This window comes from Musa acuminata, chromosome BXJ2-11, assembly GCF_036884655.1.
Source record: "Musa acuminata AAA Group cultivar baxijiao chromosome BXJ2-11, Cavendish_Baxijiao_AAA, whole genome shotgun sequence".
Lineage (NCBI taxonomy): Eukaryota > Viridiplantae > Streptophyta > Magnoliopsida > Zingiberales > Musaceae > Musa > Musa acuminata.
The window spans coordinates 26,815,423-26,831,186 of record NC_088348.1 but is presented as its reverse complement, the minus strand read 5'-3'; the positions used below and the strand labels follow the sequence as shown (position 1 = coordinate 26,831,186).

The window sequence follows — 15,764 nt, the reverse complement described above, 5'->3', positions numbered from 1 at the left end:
CATGCCGAACTTGCGCAGCGTGGCGAATGTCTCGGCCAGGTCGGTAAGGTGAGCCCTTGCCTCTTGGCTTTTCACAATCATGTCGTCGACGTAAACTTCCATGTTTCGCTCGATCTGGTGGGCGAACATCTTGTTCACTGTTCTTTGGTACGTAGCCCCGGCGTTCTTCAATCCGAAAGGCATGACCTTATAAAAGTATACCCCTTGATCGGTGAGGAAGGCCGTGTGCTCTTGGTCTTCGAGCGCCATTCTGATCTGGTTGTATCCTGAGAAGGCATCCATAAATGAGAGGCGGGCGTGTCCGGCTGTGGCGTCTACCAACTGGTCGATCTTTGGGAGGGGGTAGCAATCTTTAGGGCATGCATTGTTGAGGCTAGTGTAGTCAACGCACATCCTCCAGTTTCCATTGGGTTTCCTTACGAGGACTACATTGGATAGCCATCGCGGGTATCTAGCTTCTTCTATGAAGCCTGCCGCTAAAAGTCGGTCCACTTCTTCTCGTATGGCAAGTTGCCGATCAGGGGCCTGACGCCTAGGCTTTTGCTTCACCGGGCGAGCGTCGGGCGAGATGCTGAGGTGATGTTGTGCGACCTCCGGGTCGACACCCGTCATGTCAGATGGCGACCGGGCGAAGACGTCGGCATTTTCCTGTAGGAGACCGACGAGCTACTTTCATTCCCGCTCGGGCAGCTCCAACTCGATTTTGACCGTCTGATCTGGCCGATCTTCTAGCAGTGGCAAGTCGATGGTGGATTCCCTCGGCTCGGGATGGGGGGTCGGTCTCTTCATCTCCCGAGGATCCTCCAGCGGTGGTTCGATCCTTGTTCTCTTGTTTAACGAGACGACGGTCAAGTAGCAACGCCTGGATTCTCGGGGGCTTCCCGTGACTTCCCCGACCCCGGCGTGAGTCGGGAATTTAATAGTTTGGTAGTAAGTTGAGACGACGGCTCTGACCTTGTTGAGGGTCGATCGACCGAGGATGGCCTTGTACGCAGCGGGGAGGTCGACCACTAGAAAAGTGGTCATTACCGTCTTCGACCTTGGCGGGGCCCCTAAGGTTAAGGGCAGAGTGATAGACCCTAGTGGCGAGATTGAATCTCCGGTGAATCCGGTGAGCGCCGAGTACATCGGCCTCACACTCTCCCTAGCCAAGCCGAGCTTCTGGAAGGCATCGAAGTAAAGTATGTCGGCCGAGCTCCCGGTATCGACCATGATCCTTCTTACTTGCGCGTTGGCGATCCTGACCGATATCACGAGTGCGTCATTGTGCTCGGGCTGTTCGGATGCTCCGGTCGGGAAAGTGATCTCGGGCTCGGGCCCGTGCCTAGGAGCTTCAGTCGGGGCGGCTCTGGCGTATGCCTTTCTTCCCGTCATGGAGCCTCCGCCAGATGCAGGGCCGCCAGCTATTACGTCGATGTGTTGCTCGATGGGACCCTCCGGGCGTGGCGAAGGTTCCTTGTCTGGCCGAAGGTACTGGCCGAGATGCCCTCTGCGAATGAGCTCCTCGATCTGTCTCTTTAATTCACGACACTGCTCAGTGTCGTGCCCATGTTGTCGATGGAAACGACAGTATTTTGACCGGTCCGCAAGTTCATGCGGGCTCCTCATCGGGTGGGGGTCCTTGAGTAGTCCCCTCTCTCTTATGTGGAGAAATATTTCCGTCCGGGACGAGTTCAAGGCGGGGAGAGGGGGCCTTGGCGTCGGCGGGTCAGATCGGTCCAACCTACGCCGGGATGCGGCGGGCTATTGCTGTCGAGACTGCTCCGACCTGACCTTCTTGTGCTCTTCACGCCTCCCGGCCATCCATGTTTCTGCGGCAACGAACTGGCTTGCCCGCTGCAGCATCTCGGGCACCACCGTGGGGGGTCGCTCTACGAGGGACCAAAAGAACCTGAAAGGCCGCAGGCCTATCATGAACGCCTGCATCAACAGAGAGGGGTGAGCGTCCGATAGCCCCCGAATTTGCGTTGTAAAGCGGTTTACGAAATGGGAGAGAGGCTCGTCCTCCCTTTGGTTGAGTCCGAGGAGTAACGCCAAGGACGGCTTTGGTCGGGCATAGGCCAGGAAGTTGAGCTCGAAGTCCCTGGCGAGTTGGTCAAAGGAGGTGATGGTCCCGGTCTTTAGGCAGCTGTACCATGCGCGGGCCGGCCCCCTCAGGGTCGTCGGGAATGCCCTGCACATCAAGGCGTTAGAAGTCCCATATAACGCCATCTAAGCGCGAAAAGCGGCTACATGGTCCGCTGGGTCAGTGGCGCCGTCATAGGCGTCCAACGAAGGGAGCCGGAAGTGCGGTGGGATCGCTTGATCTTGTATTTCGGGTGTGAACGAGGACCCTTGGTGTCTATCCGCCCCGAGCTCTCCCTTTGACCTGTGAACCTCTTGCTGCACTTCGTCGAGTCGTTGGCTAACAAGGCGCAGCTGGGCTCGTAGGGCATCTGTTGAATCCACAGACAACGCCTCAGGCACCGGGCGAGTCGTTGGATCCGTCGTTCCTTGGTTTCCGGGTCGGGCCAACTGATTCCGGGGCGAAGTGGGGAGCTCGGGAAGTGGTGCGCGAATCCGGGCGCAGGGCTCCTGATGTTGCAAAGGCTGGGTCATATGTGGGGGCGTCTGATGGGAGACGAGCGGGATGATAGTTTGGACCACACCCGTCAAAGCTCGGACTTGATGAGCGAGGTCATGAAAGGCTTCGGGCGATACAGACGGCGGGCCGGCGGGGGCGCCGTTGGGTGGCGACAAACCCGGGTCGTTGAATAGCCGCTAGTAGCGCTCCGATGTTGTGGCGGGACGCTCATCTCGGGGTTCATCACGTGGGGGGTGTTCCTTTAGGGTGCTGATCGGGCGCAACCCGACAGCTGCGGGTTCGTCAGAGTGGGTCTGCTGATCGCTCGACATTCGGACGACCCTTCCTCTAGCGCCAATCTGTTGGTGTAAACAACTTTTTTAGCCGTGGCCTCGGGGCCAACGCGGCTTGTTCGGGGGTCCGAATGACGGTGATCTTGCGCGGCATCCCTCGAGGTCTCCTGGTGGCCGATTGCGGCGGTCTGGTCGGGACGTCGCGTCAGGCCAGGAGGAAAACTTCGCCGCAGTGCCGGGTAGAGGCGACGCTGGTCTTTCACCTGCACACAGGTCGGGTCGGAAGCTCGACCCGACCCCTCCGACGATCAAGTCAGTGGGTGTGGAGGGGGTTTCGAATGAAGAAGTGCCTCTGTCTTTTTTTCTTTTCTTTTTGTTTAGAACCCGAGGGTATTTATAGGCAAGTTTAGTGTTACCTGATATGCCTACCTGCCGGGGCATGACCGTACCTTTGATGGCGTCTGACATTGTCGTTGATGTTGCATGGAGGACCGAACCGCCGCAGGGTATGGGCGAGCTTCGGTCGACGCCTTCCTCTGCCTCGGCTGGGCGTGTGGGGTCAAACGATGAGGTCGCCCGGGAGCGATTGACGTTGGCGCACATCAAGTCGACGTTAATGCTCATCCAGACGTGGCTGACGTCATGGCGCGTCGTGTCACCATTATTACCCTTATCGGTTATAAGATTCAAAAGTCATATGAGCAAAAGCTTGAAGCAAACAAAAAAGATTTTGTTTCCTCACATTTCTAATTATATTTGAAGAAAATCTAAAATAGCAGCTTTCAGTGGATCTGCAGTAATATGGAAATAGTTTGAATTAAAAGGAGAGAATACAAGAGGAGATAATTGTATCCATTCATCAACACATCGATAAGGAAATGAAATGGACTCTTAAAAATGAGAATTGAATTTGGAATATTAATCATGTACGTAAAGAATGACATCATCGACACCGACAGAACGATAACTTTAGTCGGTCCATGTGGCCCCTAGCACCTTTGCCATGAAGCTATAGCGATCAGCAGCTTCATCGATCTATAGACATGGCATGAAGAAATCTACCCCTTAGCATATGATCGATAAGTTGAAGAAATAGTGAAGGCAGGAGAATGATACCATTTTCTGAGTAGGCCGGCCAGCTCCATGTCCTGACTTACGGTCGATGCGGGCAATTATCGGGTTTGTCTGTGGACTGTTCACAACACTGGAGCATAGGACATATTGCATAGTCTGTTAATGAAGCAAAAAAGATTAATCACCACAAAATAATACCAACTAAAATTTACATATTGAAAAAAATTACTAGTGCAGCTTCAAGGGCTAAAAAGAACTATTTGCAATCTGTTTGGGACAATGCATCCTTTGCTTCATCGATCTATTGAAACATGCATGTTTACTCTTTAATTGTTGGGAGAAGTTGTATCCCGGACCTTACATTGGTGAGGGAGCCTGGTGTTCTCTTTAATTGTCGGGATAAGGTTGTATCCCGGGGAAGCCTTGTGTTCCCCCAAAGACTGGATTGTCCCATTGGTTTAGAATTCCAAACTAAGCAGTCTTTATGAAATCTGGCTTGTAGCTAGATGGAGAAGAACTGGAGCAGAGAACATAACATACTAACTCGACTTTAAGATTCATGCATCATATAGCACAAGTCATATGTCCCTTCATTTACAGACTCACTATAAGGCTACATCTATTAAATATAGGATTCCAGAACTCAACTTCTCGCACCAATATAAAAGCTTCTTTAGTGTTCTTCACAAGCTTTCAGATTGCCAGACACACAAACGAGTACACTTGGGAAAAAAATAAAACAACAGTAATTGAATTATGGTGGAGAGCACAGCAACCATCCAAGACATGACTAAGAGGCAGTTAAGACCTGACTGTGAGCAAATATAAAGGAAAAACTAGATAATTGAATTTCTAGAGTTAACAAAAATCAAAAAAATGAGAAAAAACTGGTAGGTCTGTCACAATTTTAGCATCTCTTTTAGGAATCTGGAGGTTTTTAATATGATCTGCACATTTTTTTTTTATTTTGTATAATTGATCATAAAATCTTTTTTTTTTAATTTGTTGTTAGTTCAATGTATATAGCTTTGCAAGACAATCCTGTTTCTTGTTGCTTAAGTGCACCAAAAATCAAATCAGAAAGATGTAAGCAATCAAACAAATTATCTTGAAATGAAGTATATACTGTATAAGATAAGCTCTTATTGTTAAATGCACTCTGACATATTTAGAACATATAGCTGGAAAAACAAGTACATAAGATAGTAGACATTTGATACTGCAAAAAAAACTGCTATTTAAGGAAGCAACAAACTGCATAGTCTGAACTCTGAACTACTTTGAGTTGGATAAATGGAAAACTTACTGCCAGTAATTTCAATGAGTGTAAAGGCACCACACGATCATCATGATCAGCAGTCAAAAGCATGGTTGATGGGTACTGACAAGATTGGTCGGAGCTTTTTTCCCATGGTCTTTTTACATTGTGTAGCGGGGAGTATCTGAGAACAAGCCAATAGATTGGTCAGGCACCATTGTGACTCCTACATCATTCAAGACTAATAGAAGAAGAAAATGTTGGTTTCGTACTTGATAAGCCAATGGAACTCTTCCTCATTGTCTGAACAGCCATAGTCAGAAGTCCAAGCATGACCTGAATAACAAAATAACAAAGATTTATCAGTCAAGAAACCAACAAGATACCCGATACTACCAAGCAGTTGCAGAGCATTGGATTAACCAATAGTGAATTTGTGGAACCGGAGCATGTCCATAACACCAACATGAGCAAGAACACACCCGAAAAGGTCCGGACGCTGCCATTACAACTTTCAAGTCAATACTTGTAAAAGATAATAAACCATGCAAGATAAGAACAAAAAATTCTAACGATATTCTAACAATCTTGACAAGAAGCTTGCAGATATAAATTTAGATATTAAATTAGTGTTACCTGATTCATGCAAGCTGCAACAAGAAGTCCGCCATTGCTTCCACCCTCAATACATAGACGTTCAGGTTTGGTATAACCATTTGAAACAAGGAACTCAGCAGCAGAAATAAAATCATCAAAACAATTTTGTTTCTTGGAAAGTGATCCCGCTTTATGCCAGTCTTCTCCATATTCACCACCACCACGAATATTGGCTATACAGAAGATGCATCCCAAGTTCCTCGCTAGAACAAGACGAGCCACACTAAATGAAGGTGGAAGGCTAATGTTAAAGCCTCCATAGCCATACAGTAAAACTGGATTTGATCCATTAAGTTCAATATTCTTCTTTGACACGATAAACATGGGTATCTTGGTGCCATCCTTGCTAGAAACAAAAACCTGAGAAACAAAATAAATTAAAGGAACTGATTATCCAGCACTATGAATTTATCCTTTAATCTCATGGATTACCAAAAACTAAATGCACTCTGTGAGATATTTGGAGGACTTCTTTTTATGAAGATAATAAAAATCTATTCAAAGTTGCCTAGTTCCTGGATACAAGACCTAGCTATTTTCTTCACAAAATTTATCATCAAATAATAAATAAATCTTAGCTTTCACCTTAAAAGCAGTTGTCAAATATGTTGATCACAAGAACTTCAATGTAAAGTTAAATAAAATGTAAAGTTACCTGTTTAACCTCAAAATCTGTGCGATCAAACCCAGGAACAGAAATTTCTCGAAAAATCTTCATTTCTGGAACTTCAGATGCTAAGTTGCACCTGTAGATGATCCCTGGAGTGAGGAAGCTAGTGAAGCTAATGAAAATCTCACTGTCTTCACGCCTGCCAGAAATCCCAGAGACACTACCAACATCTAATGGTAAAGGATGTAGCAAGTTTCCTGTTTTCAAGTCCCTTATCTGCAGAACATGCTTGACATCACTAAGATAGCACACCAAAATCTGGTTACTGTTGACAGCATAAGCTGATTCTAACACATCCTTTTCATCCTCTGGCAGAATGTCACTCCACAATGCTGGCTTCTTAAGGTCTACCCTTACTAACTTATACCTTGGAGCTTCTTTGTTTGTCAACAAGGTAAACTCACCATCATCATTTGCCACCAAACTATAGCATGCTTCAAAGGTATCCACAAGTTTGACAAAAGGAAGCATTCCATTGCTCCCTTTAAAACCTTCAAGCCCATTAGAAAGTGAGGACAGGTCACAGTAATACAACTTATTGACAGGATCACAGCCTTCTTCAATATACAAAAGAACATACTGCAGAAAATTACAAACCCAATCAGCTCAAAAAACCGATGCAACAGAATAATTTGCATAAACTGTTCATGATGAAGCAATCAAGGACACAATTAAGCAGCAAGAGGGCTTGTGAATTATGAGCTGCCACATCACATGCTGATCACGACAAATCAGCACTTAGGATGAGCGATAGGCAAAGCTACAAAAAACCAGTGCAACCACGGTACATGAACCCCCACATCAATACTGTATTGACACTGACTAGAACTTCAAGCCATAAAAACAATGAGAATAAAGTATGGTGGATATTTAGAAAATCAATTAACAATAATGGTCTGAACGTAGCTCCGGAGGCACAGTTTGCATGAAAACCTATTCGAGGTTTAATTCACGAATGCATGAGTTCTAGTAAGATCAATTACTTTATTCAAACTTGATCATAACATAATTATGCAATATTAGTTTTTCTACTCAAGTTCCAAGATGAGTCACCTTTAGCAAAAGTTAACAAACATTATTCAGATTAAATCCAGTTAGCCATAAAAACTAATTGCATGTATCAGATAAGCCTTATGCTTAGGTGACAAGATTAGCATTCAATTTACCTCTCTATTAATAACTTCATAAATCATCTGTTCAAATAAAGTTATGGCTTTTGTTCTCAACCAAGTAAAGCAGATGACATCTTCAGCTGTTCCCTTTCTTTAGTATTATATTCATCATACAGTAATATTGCAAATATATGTTTTGCTGTTTTTGAAACTAATCTCTAACCAGTTTACGAAGTAAAGATGGGGAATAGGTTGGAGGCAAATGTATTAACTGCCTAAGCAGACACTATTCCCTGTGGCAGCAGGAAAGGAAAAAAAAAAAGGTCAAGAAAATATAAAAATATGCAAAAAAGATGAAAAGTTCAGATAAAGATAAGAGCTAACTCCACGGATGAGGCAACTGCCTAGGTAGAGTCTAGGAGGATCAGTGCTTGTAATTTTAACACTACGTGCAGGTTTGTGTTCGACACTTTGACTACTAAATGATCGAATGCAGACAAGCATACTAATTGCCTGTTAGACAAATAAAACCAAATGCGGACAAGCAGTACCTAGCTTAAAACAATAAAATCGTTAATAAAAAATAACTAAAGACAATGATACTAAGAGTTAATATGGTAAAACAACAAAGCTGTAAATCCCAACTATTTAGGATCAACAACATAGATCTTTTACCATCATTAGGATCCAAAAAAAATCATATGTTTAGTTAAATTAATAGCATTTAAAACTTTATTTATAATTTTTATTAAAGTATCTTCCTTTACCTCTCCTCATTCAACTAATAATAGTCGTTTCAACTCTTCTAACTACAGTATTTATAGGTTTCCGGAGCTCATATTCATACTATCTTAAGCAGTTCTCTCTCATTTTATACACTATCGAAATGATACCTAATTGTTTACAAATAAAAGCATTTCTTTTCCTATCCTTCCAAATCACTCCATACATCCACCTCAACATTCTCGTCTCAGCAATAGAAACTTTTTATATATATTGTTTCTTAACCGTATAAGACATAGATCCGTAAAACATTATTGATTTAACAATTATCTTATAAAAATTTTATTTTATTCATAAATATATCTGACGATCACACAAGACTTATAACGACCCTCGCCATTTTAACCATCTTGTTTCTACTCTACGAATAATATCTTCATTAATCTCCTTATTTTGTTGTATAATTAAATCTAAGATAAGTAAATCTTTTAGTTAAAGAAACATCTTGCCCATCCAGCTTAACTATATCATCATATCTATTCCTAATATTACTAAAATTGTATCTCGTATATTCAATTTTAGTCTTAATTTAAAAACTTTTAGTTTCTAGGGATTGTATCTAGAACTCAAGTTTATAATTAATTTCATTTATTCTCATTAACTAAGACAATAAGATACAACACGGTAAATATCCTAGAAGGAATTTACTATAAGCAAATTGGAGTATAACCTTCTTTCTAATACAAGGAAACACGACATCTTCCATCTAGTAATAAGACAAACTAAGGAAGAGAAATTCACAAATAAAAAACCAAGGAACCAAACCAAGAAGAAAACAATTCCTCCTCTTTAGATTACTTCACTTAATTTTTGCACTACACCTACACACCACCTTTGCACCAACTATGCCTTATATAGGCATCAAAGCGGTTGCAGAAACCACCTACATGTGCATCTCATGAAGGAGATTGCAACCACCCAAGCGCACCTTGCACAAGAGTTTGCAACCATCCGAGAGCGCTTTGCATGGGAGGTTGCAACCATCCGAGCGTAACCTCGCACAGGAGGTTACAAACGTTTAAGCACAACATTACGTAAGTGGTTGCAACTGTTGGGAAATCTAGGACGACATGACATGCGTGGCGGAAGAACAAAAAAACAAAATCCCAGAATTCTCGCAGAAAAGAAGGTTTCATCGTCGTGCAAAAGTTGGTGCGCAAAAACCCGCGAAACTGAAAAACTGCACGTAAAAGAATTACCTAGGGAGATCGTATATCCCTGAAAACCTACAGATATGTGGGAGATGATGAAGGAGGTCAACTGTCCTCCTCTCTAGCGGTGATCCACACAACAGGGTCTACGAAGACACTTCTCAAATCGCTCCCAAAACTCTTCGTCGCGCACACCACGCAATCAAGAAGGGGCTGCCCCTTCTTGTTGTCCACGCGCCCCAAATAGGGGCTGCAGTATGAGGAAGAGAGGGCGAGGAGAGAATAGGAGGAGGCAGCCAAAAAGAACCTTTAGCCTATAGGCCTTTGGTTCCCTCCTATTTATAAAAGCCCCATATCAACTTAACCCTAATGGATCCTACCATATTGGATACTTGATCTTCATCCAACTACCTAAGCCTCATTGATTAGTGGGTCTCTACCACATAATCTCTTATTAACTCTTATTAGATCTCATCCATAGGATCCAATAATTCATGAGCTTATTAGATATCCAATAAGATAGGGGCTCTAGCGGATATCTCATATTTGAACCTCTACTCGTCGCAATATTTGTTATATGTGTGTGACCCTCTAGGTCCAATATCGAGCTGGCCGTGAGTCATACTTGTCAGAACTCCTTCTGGCTCAGTGAATTATTATCTCCATAATAATTCACTCGACTCATCGACTACGGACGTACTAGGCCACTACGCGTAGTCCTCAGACGATAAAGGGGAATCCAATCCTTTGGACCTATCTGTCCTCGGTTACCGTGTATCTATAGTCCCTCATCCATCTAATACCCCAGAGACCGTATACTAGGCATGGTACTGTCAAGCCCATACAGTTTCTACTCGAGTCTCACTCTAATCGAATTCTCCTAGAGAACTCTCTCTCTCTCTCTCAATCCGAATGACCCTGGCCAAGGATTTATCTGAGCAAGAACATATATGATATTCCTCTCATGACTCCGAGAGCATATGCTCCTTTATCGACACTCAATAGCCCTCGTAAGGTTGGCTACGACTCCCGATGATCGACTGTACTAGATCTAGAACCTCCAGACTTATAAGTCCAGTATCAAAGAGTGGAGTACTCATACAAGACATCATTGGTGTCTCAAGTCTAAGAACCAGATACACCACTGAGACGACAGAATCGCTGTCTGAAAATAAGGCATCATCAACCATCCAACGTTCCGTGAGTGGATCAATCAGTGAACTCATTCCCTAATGAGCACCTACATTATATCCTTAGTGTCCCAACACAAGCAGCTATGAGACCAGCTACATCCATCATATGGACGAGTATACAACACACCAATCTGTCCGGTTATCTCAATGTTTCTCTCGAGTAACCTATGACCGGAATTATTTAAAATCTATGTTTAAAGGCGAATCGGTCTCATTATCGTAATTTCATCACGATCTGATTCTTATTGCACAGATCCATGAACATCACAATATATTCATGCAACAGATAATATAAAGTGATAAAATTTTAAATAATAATAATAATAAGCAAAAAGACTACGTGTCAAGTCACACATGTCATCACTCACGTAATTGGCTTACAGGGTACCTATGACTAGCAACAACCACCCACGTTTAACTAAGTCCTCCTTTTTTATTATTTTAATACTTCACAATCTCTCACTTAAAATAATAAAATAAAATCCTATATCTTTGCTTGTCGAGTCATACTGCTTACATTTCCACCAGGCCATAAGAGGATTTGCTCCATATAGACTAGTCAATGTTTGATTGGCTTTGTCATAACATCTGTTGTATTATCTATTGTGAGAAGCTTAATGTTTGCTATGATATATTGTAACACTCTGATTAGTCCCACATCAAAAATGGAGAAGGCCTTATAAGGGTCTGATGAGTATTCTATTGTCAACTTCAACTTTCATTTTGACCAATGGTTTGAGTTCAACAAAGTGATGGGCCAATTAGCCCATCGATCCTAAATCGTGACAAATGGTATCAGAGCCGACCTAGTATTGGAGCATGGTGAGAAGCTCGAGTACGAAAAAGTTACTCGTGGATGAAGTCAGAGGACTCGTTATAGCATAGAGCCACCATTAGGCTATGACTCACATGCATTATGCTATTGTTTGATCTAAGCTATGCTGGCCCTTGACAAGAATGTTAAGCCCTTGAATGGGAGAGATTGTAACACCCCGATTACTCCTACATCGGAAGTGAGCAAGATTAAAATTAGCTTATAAGAGTCTGATAGATGCACTACTGTCAACTTTAACTTAAGAATTTTAGCCAATGGTTTGGGTTTAACGAATATGATAGGCCAATTAGCACATCAGGTTCGGATCGTGACACATATACTAGACCAAATATTGCAAAAGTAGTTGGTACGATCAGTCAGACGATCAGTCAGTTTATGACAAACCTTAGTAAAGAGTATTGGAATACAGTTCAAAGAATTATAAAATATACCGGAGGGACCTCAGATGTATGCTACATTATGTTATGGAGAATCAAATTATACTATCAAAGGGTATGTTAATTTTGAATTTATAAGCGACGTTGACAAAAGAAAATCCACTTTAGGCTATGTTTACCTTTGCAATGGAGCAGTGCATTGGGTTTCCAAGATACAAACTATCATAGTTTTATCTACTACAAAAGTATAGTACATGGCAACTATAAAATCTTGAAAGGAGAGAATTTAGATTACAAGGTTAATGAAGGAATTCAGGCATAACCAGGGAATATTCTTTTATATTGTGACATTTATAGTGCCTTTCATATCACAAGGAATCCAAGCTTTCGTTCCAATTCAAAGCACATAGGAGTCTAATATCACGTCGTTTGAAAAGTAACCGAAGATGGTACCATGGATATACAGAAGTTCGACACAATGGACAACCTAGCAGATATTATGATAAATCCAATCAACACTAACAAGTTCATATGGAACAGATCCTCAAAAAAAAGGGAGGACTTGGTCAACATGACCAAGCCCCATGACGTGGGTTGTTGCAGCCTCCCACGCAAGGCACACTTGGATGGTTGCAACCTCCGACACAGGTGGGCATGGGTGGTTGCAACCTCCCATGCAAGGTGTGCAGGCATCTGCAAGCACTTTGATGCCTATGTAAGGCACCGATTGTTGCAAAGGTGGTGTGCAGGTGCACTGCAAAAGTCAAATGCTCAAGTCATCCTGCATAGGAGTGAAAAACTAAAGAGAGAAGACAGAGATGAATAAAAAGAGAGAAAGAAAAAAAGAAAGAATTATTTTCTCCTTGGTTTTCATTTATGAGTTTCTCTTCCTCCGTTTCGTGTTTCTCTTTGTACTAGAGACTGAGGATACTCCCTTTTGCTTATAGTGAGTTCATTCTAGTCGACCCATAGTTGTTCCCCTCAAGTAATCAATGGTTCTAACATGTTAAATCTTACTGTTATTGTTTTCAGTTATTTTTTATTTTTGGCTTTATTGTTTTAAGCTAGATACTACTTTGCATCCGATTTTGTTCTTCTCACACTGCCTATAGACAAAATGAGGTAGGTTTCCTTTTTAACAATATTGCATTGGATTGCTAGAGTTGCTGGGTTTCGATGTTGGCTATATCTTAGAACTTCTTAATCCAATGTTCTCCTTGTCTCATCGATCCAGTCAAGGAAACAATTTACTTCAGAGAACACCAGTTAAGGAAACCGTGAACTAGATGGGAGGAGAAAAGGGCATGGTGATATCCATTCCCAAGACCACTAAATAATATCACATTATCATCATCCCCGAACTGGATTCTGTTGGTCAGAAAGGGGCATCGCCGATCCATGTATTTCAACAGTGGTCAATGGATACACCAATTAATCCTGGGATTACAGTGGTCATTGGATAGGTAAATCTAACTAGAAACTTCAACAGCATCCAACAATAGCTTTAAAGATGGTACGAGGAATGTAAAAGATCTAGAGTTCAAGATAAGCAAACTAGACAAGATGATATAGACCAAAAGATGGTATTTCGACAAATATAACACATATATTCGTGTTAATAGTATTGACGAAAAATTAATTGCAAAGTAGGAACCAAAACTAAAATGGTGGCAAAGAATGCAAGTAAAACAAGTAAAACTGAAGCAAGGATTGATTATCATATGCAATAATTTTACAACAATGAAGAGATCACTAATACCTAATGGAGGAGTACAACTTCACAATTTACGATAATGCACCATGTTACCTTGCCATCATTAGTGACATAACTATCAAAGATATACTTTGGATGCTCCGGATCCCTCCAGCATAATATATCCTCTGACTGATCAGTGCCTAAGAAATGATAGTAGAGCTCATGATTCAGATTGATATTTGTCTCCGTCCCAGCATCCAATTCAACCCCTTCTCTATGTATCATCAGCAACAAACACAATTAACAACCAATAGGACTGTCGCCACAAGAGCATTTTCTTCTTTAACAAATGATAATAACATGATGATAATAAGGGATTCTGCCACACTTACTTGGGAGCCGGATACCGACCATAGAAGAAACCTTTTCCATCAAGGGTCCAGATAATTGATGAGAACTTTACCTGCAATGAAAAAAATGAATGAATTGGTTTTAAGCTCTTTAAACCAAATCAGAGAAAGCAGTGTTTAAAGAGAGAAAGAAGTTCATAATGTGCAAGGGAAAAACAATCTCACCCATGATATGGTGTCAGGCTCTGTTGTCTTGCCATCAACCCTCATCACCTTGATCGTAACCCAATCACTTCCACTTGCACTAAGCCCATAAGCGAAAAACTGCCCATCCTTGCTAACAGAAGCCATCGAGAGAGCCACTGTACCATCCTCGCTAAGTTTGTTAGGATCCAAGAGAACCTCTGCCTCTCCATCCAAGTCTTTCTGCAGCAAAGCAACGAGTTCAAAGTCATAATACAAAACCATCCCCATGAAAGCACTGATCAAATCCAAATGATTCCACAAGAAAATAATAACTAACAAATTCATCAAAATAAAGCAAAGTACGAAATTCAACGCTTAAACCGATCATTATTCTCCGTCCCAACAACTCCACAACATTGGCAACTCTATTATAAATTATAGAAAAAAAGACACGAAAATAGTAAGAAATTTGACCCTCTGATCCATTCAACAGGCATCTTGGTCAAAACCTGGAATCCGTATCAAAAATAGAATAATGATGAGAACTCACTAAACACCCTTCAAAGTCAATCTACAAGTACAAATGATGAACTTTTGTTATTCTAGTTTTCCCAATGCTTTCCCGACCACAACAGTAAATATAGAAGGGGGGAAAATCATTGGACAACCGAGATTCAATTTGGATGGGGTTCGGCAGCCATCGAAAGGCAACGAAAACTACCTGAACATATAGAACACTCTGCGCCTGAAGGCCCGTGTTATGATAGTAGAAATACTTTCCACCTCGCTTGTAGGGCGTATCATACCGGGGATGATCAAACAGCGCCGTTATCTGCCCTCGTAGCTTCTCTCTCTCCTCGCACCTCGCCAGAACCGAGTCCGTCAGCGCCACCTGCCCCTCCACGAACTCCTTCACCTCCTCCGCATCCGGATCCTCCAACCTACGTCCGAGGCCCCAAAGATTCAATGTTTAAGAAAAAGATTCGGTTTTTAGGCAAGAGGTGGTGTGGGGATAACCATCGGTAGGGATCAGCGACGGGAACGCCGTGGTAGTCGTCGACGACGGACTCGTCCCGCCGGGCCGGCGGGTATTGGAGCAACGGGAGAGCATCAGAGGCTGCAGGGGAGAGAAAGTTCATGGTGGCGGCGTCAGAGGCGGCGATGGGACGTCCGAGACCAGTACGACGACTCAGAGGAACGTGGCGCACATGTGGACCGGAGTTTAACGGGAAGGGGGCCGATTTAAGGGTGCGGGAGATGGCGAACCGGGCGGTTCGGGGGGAGGTCGGGAGCGTAGAAATTGGCGGGATGGGGTGAAGGTGGTGACGCCACGGTGTTGCCAAGGATCTTGCCATCTGCTACGGCGGAAGGTGGAATTGGACGGCGAGATGGGCAGTTTGGATCTGATTCGGGAGAGGAAGATGGAATTTTTGTGGCGGTGGCAAAAATGCAATGAAAAAGTTGGGATTTTTTTTATTTTTTTATGCCACAATTTTGCATAATATGCTCTATAATATTTAAAATTGTAATTATTTTTAGCATCTATAATATCGATATAACAGTGGT

At 42.8% G+C, this 15,764-nt stretch overlaps 3 protein-coding genes across 3 annotated transcripts; all 3 read right to left on the bottom strand.

The window, feature by feature from the left end:
* Nucleotides 1-672: 672 nt before the first annotated feature.
* On the bottom strand, nucleotides 673-1,608 carry LOC135627573 (uncharacterized). The gene has a single exon (XM_065133696.1). The coding sequence runs from the start codon at nucleotides 1,606-1,608 to the stop codon at nucleotides 673-675; it is 936 nt and encodes a 311-aa protein (XP_064989768.1).
* Nucleotides 1,609-1,743: 135 nt separating this feature from the next.
* LOC135627572 (uncharacterized) lies at nucleotides 1,744-2,211 on the bottom strand. Its single transcript, XM_065133695.1, has one exon. It carries the CDS (start codon nucleotides 2,209-2,211, stop codon nucleotides 1,744-1,746), a length of 468 nt encoding a protein of 155 aa, XP_064989767.1.
* A 1,437-nt stretch (nucleotides 2,212-3,648) lies between these two features.
* On the bottom strand, nucleotides 3,649-15,620 carry LOC135626522 (uncharacterized). Its single transcript, XM_065131893.1, has 12 exons — nucleotides 15,216-15,620; nucleotides 14,920-15,139; nucleotides 14,238-14,438; nucleotides 14,055-14,125; nucleotides 13,774-13,936; nucleotides 6,501-7,094; nucleotides 5,825-6,205; nucleotides 5,612-5,687; nucleotides 5,461-5,524; nucleotides 5,237-5,372; nucleotides 3,973-4,086; nucleotides 3,649-3,891 (listed from the first exon to the last, which is right to left on the bottom strand). Exons 1-12 carry the CDS (start codon nucleotides 15,551-15,553, stop codon nucleotides 3,826-3,828), a joined length of 2,424 nt encoding a protein of 807 aa, XP_064987965.1. The 5' UTR covers nucleotides 15,554-15,620; the 3' UTR covers nucleotides 3,649-3,825.
* Between the last annotated feature and the right edge of the window lie 144 nt (nucleotides 15,621-15,764).

Excerpts from the sequence above, each read along its gene's own strand:
- LOC135627573 (XM_065133696.1), bottom strand. The coding sequence starts at position 1,608 with ATGAGGAGCCCGCATGAACTTGCGGACCGGTCAAAATACTGTCGTTTC.
- LOC135627572 (XM_065133695.1), bottom strand. The coding sequence starts at position 2,211 with ATGGCGTTATATGGGACTTCTAACGCCTTGATGTGCAGGGCATTCCCG.
- LOC135626522 (XM_065131893.1), bottom strand. The coding sequence starts at position 15,553 with ATGGCAAGATCCTTGGCAACACCGTGGCGTCACCACCTTCACCCCATC. Across the intron at positions 13,937-14,054 it reads GGTCGGTATCCGGCTCCCAA|AGAAGGGGTTGAATTGGATG; the intron begins GTAAGTGTGGCA and ends GATGATACATAG. Across the intron at positions 6,206-6,500 it reads CAGATTTTGAGGTTAAACAG|GTTTTTGTTTCTAGCAAGGA; the intron begins GTAACTTTACAT and ends TTTGTTTCTCAG.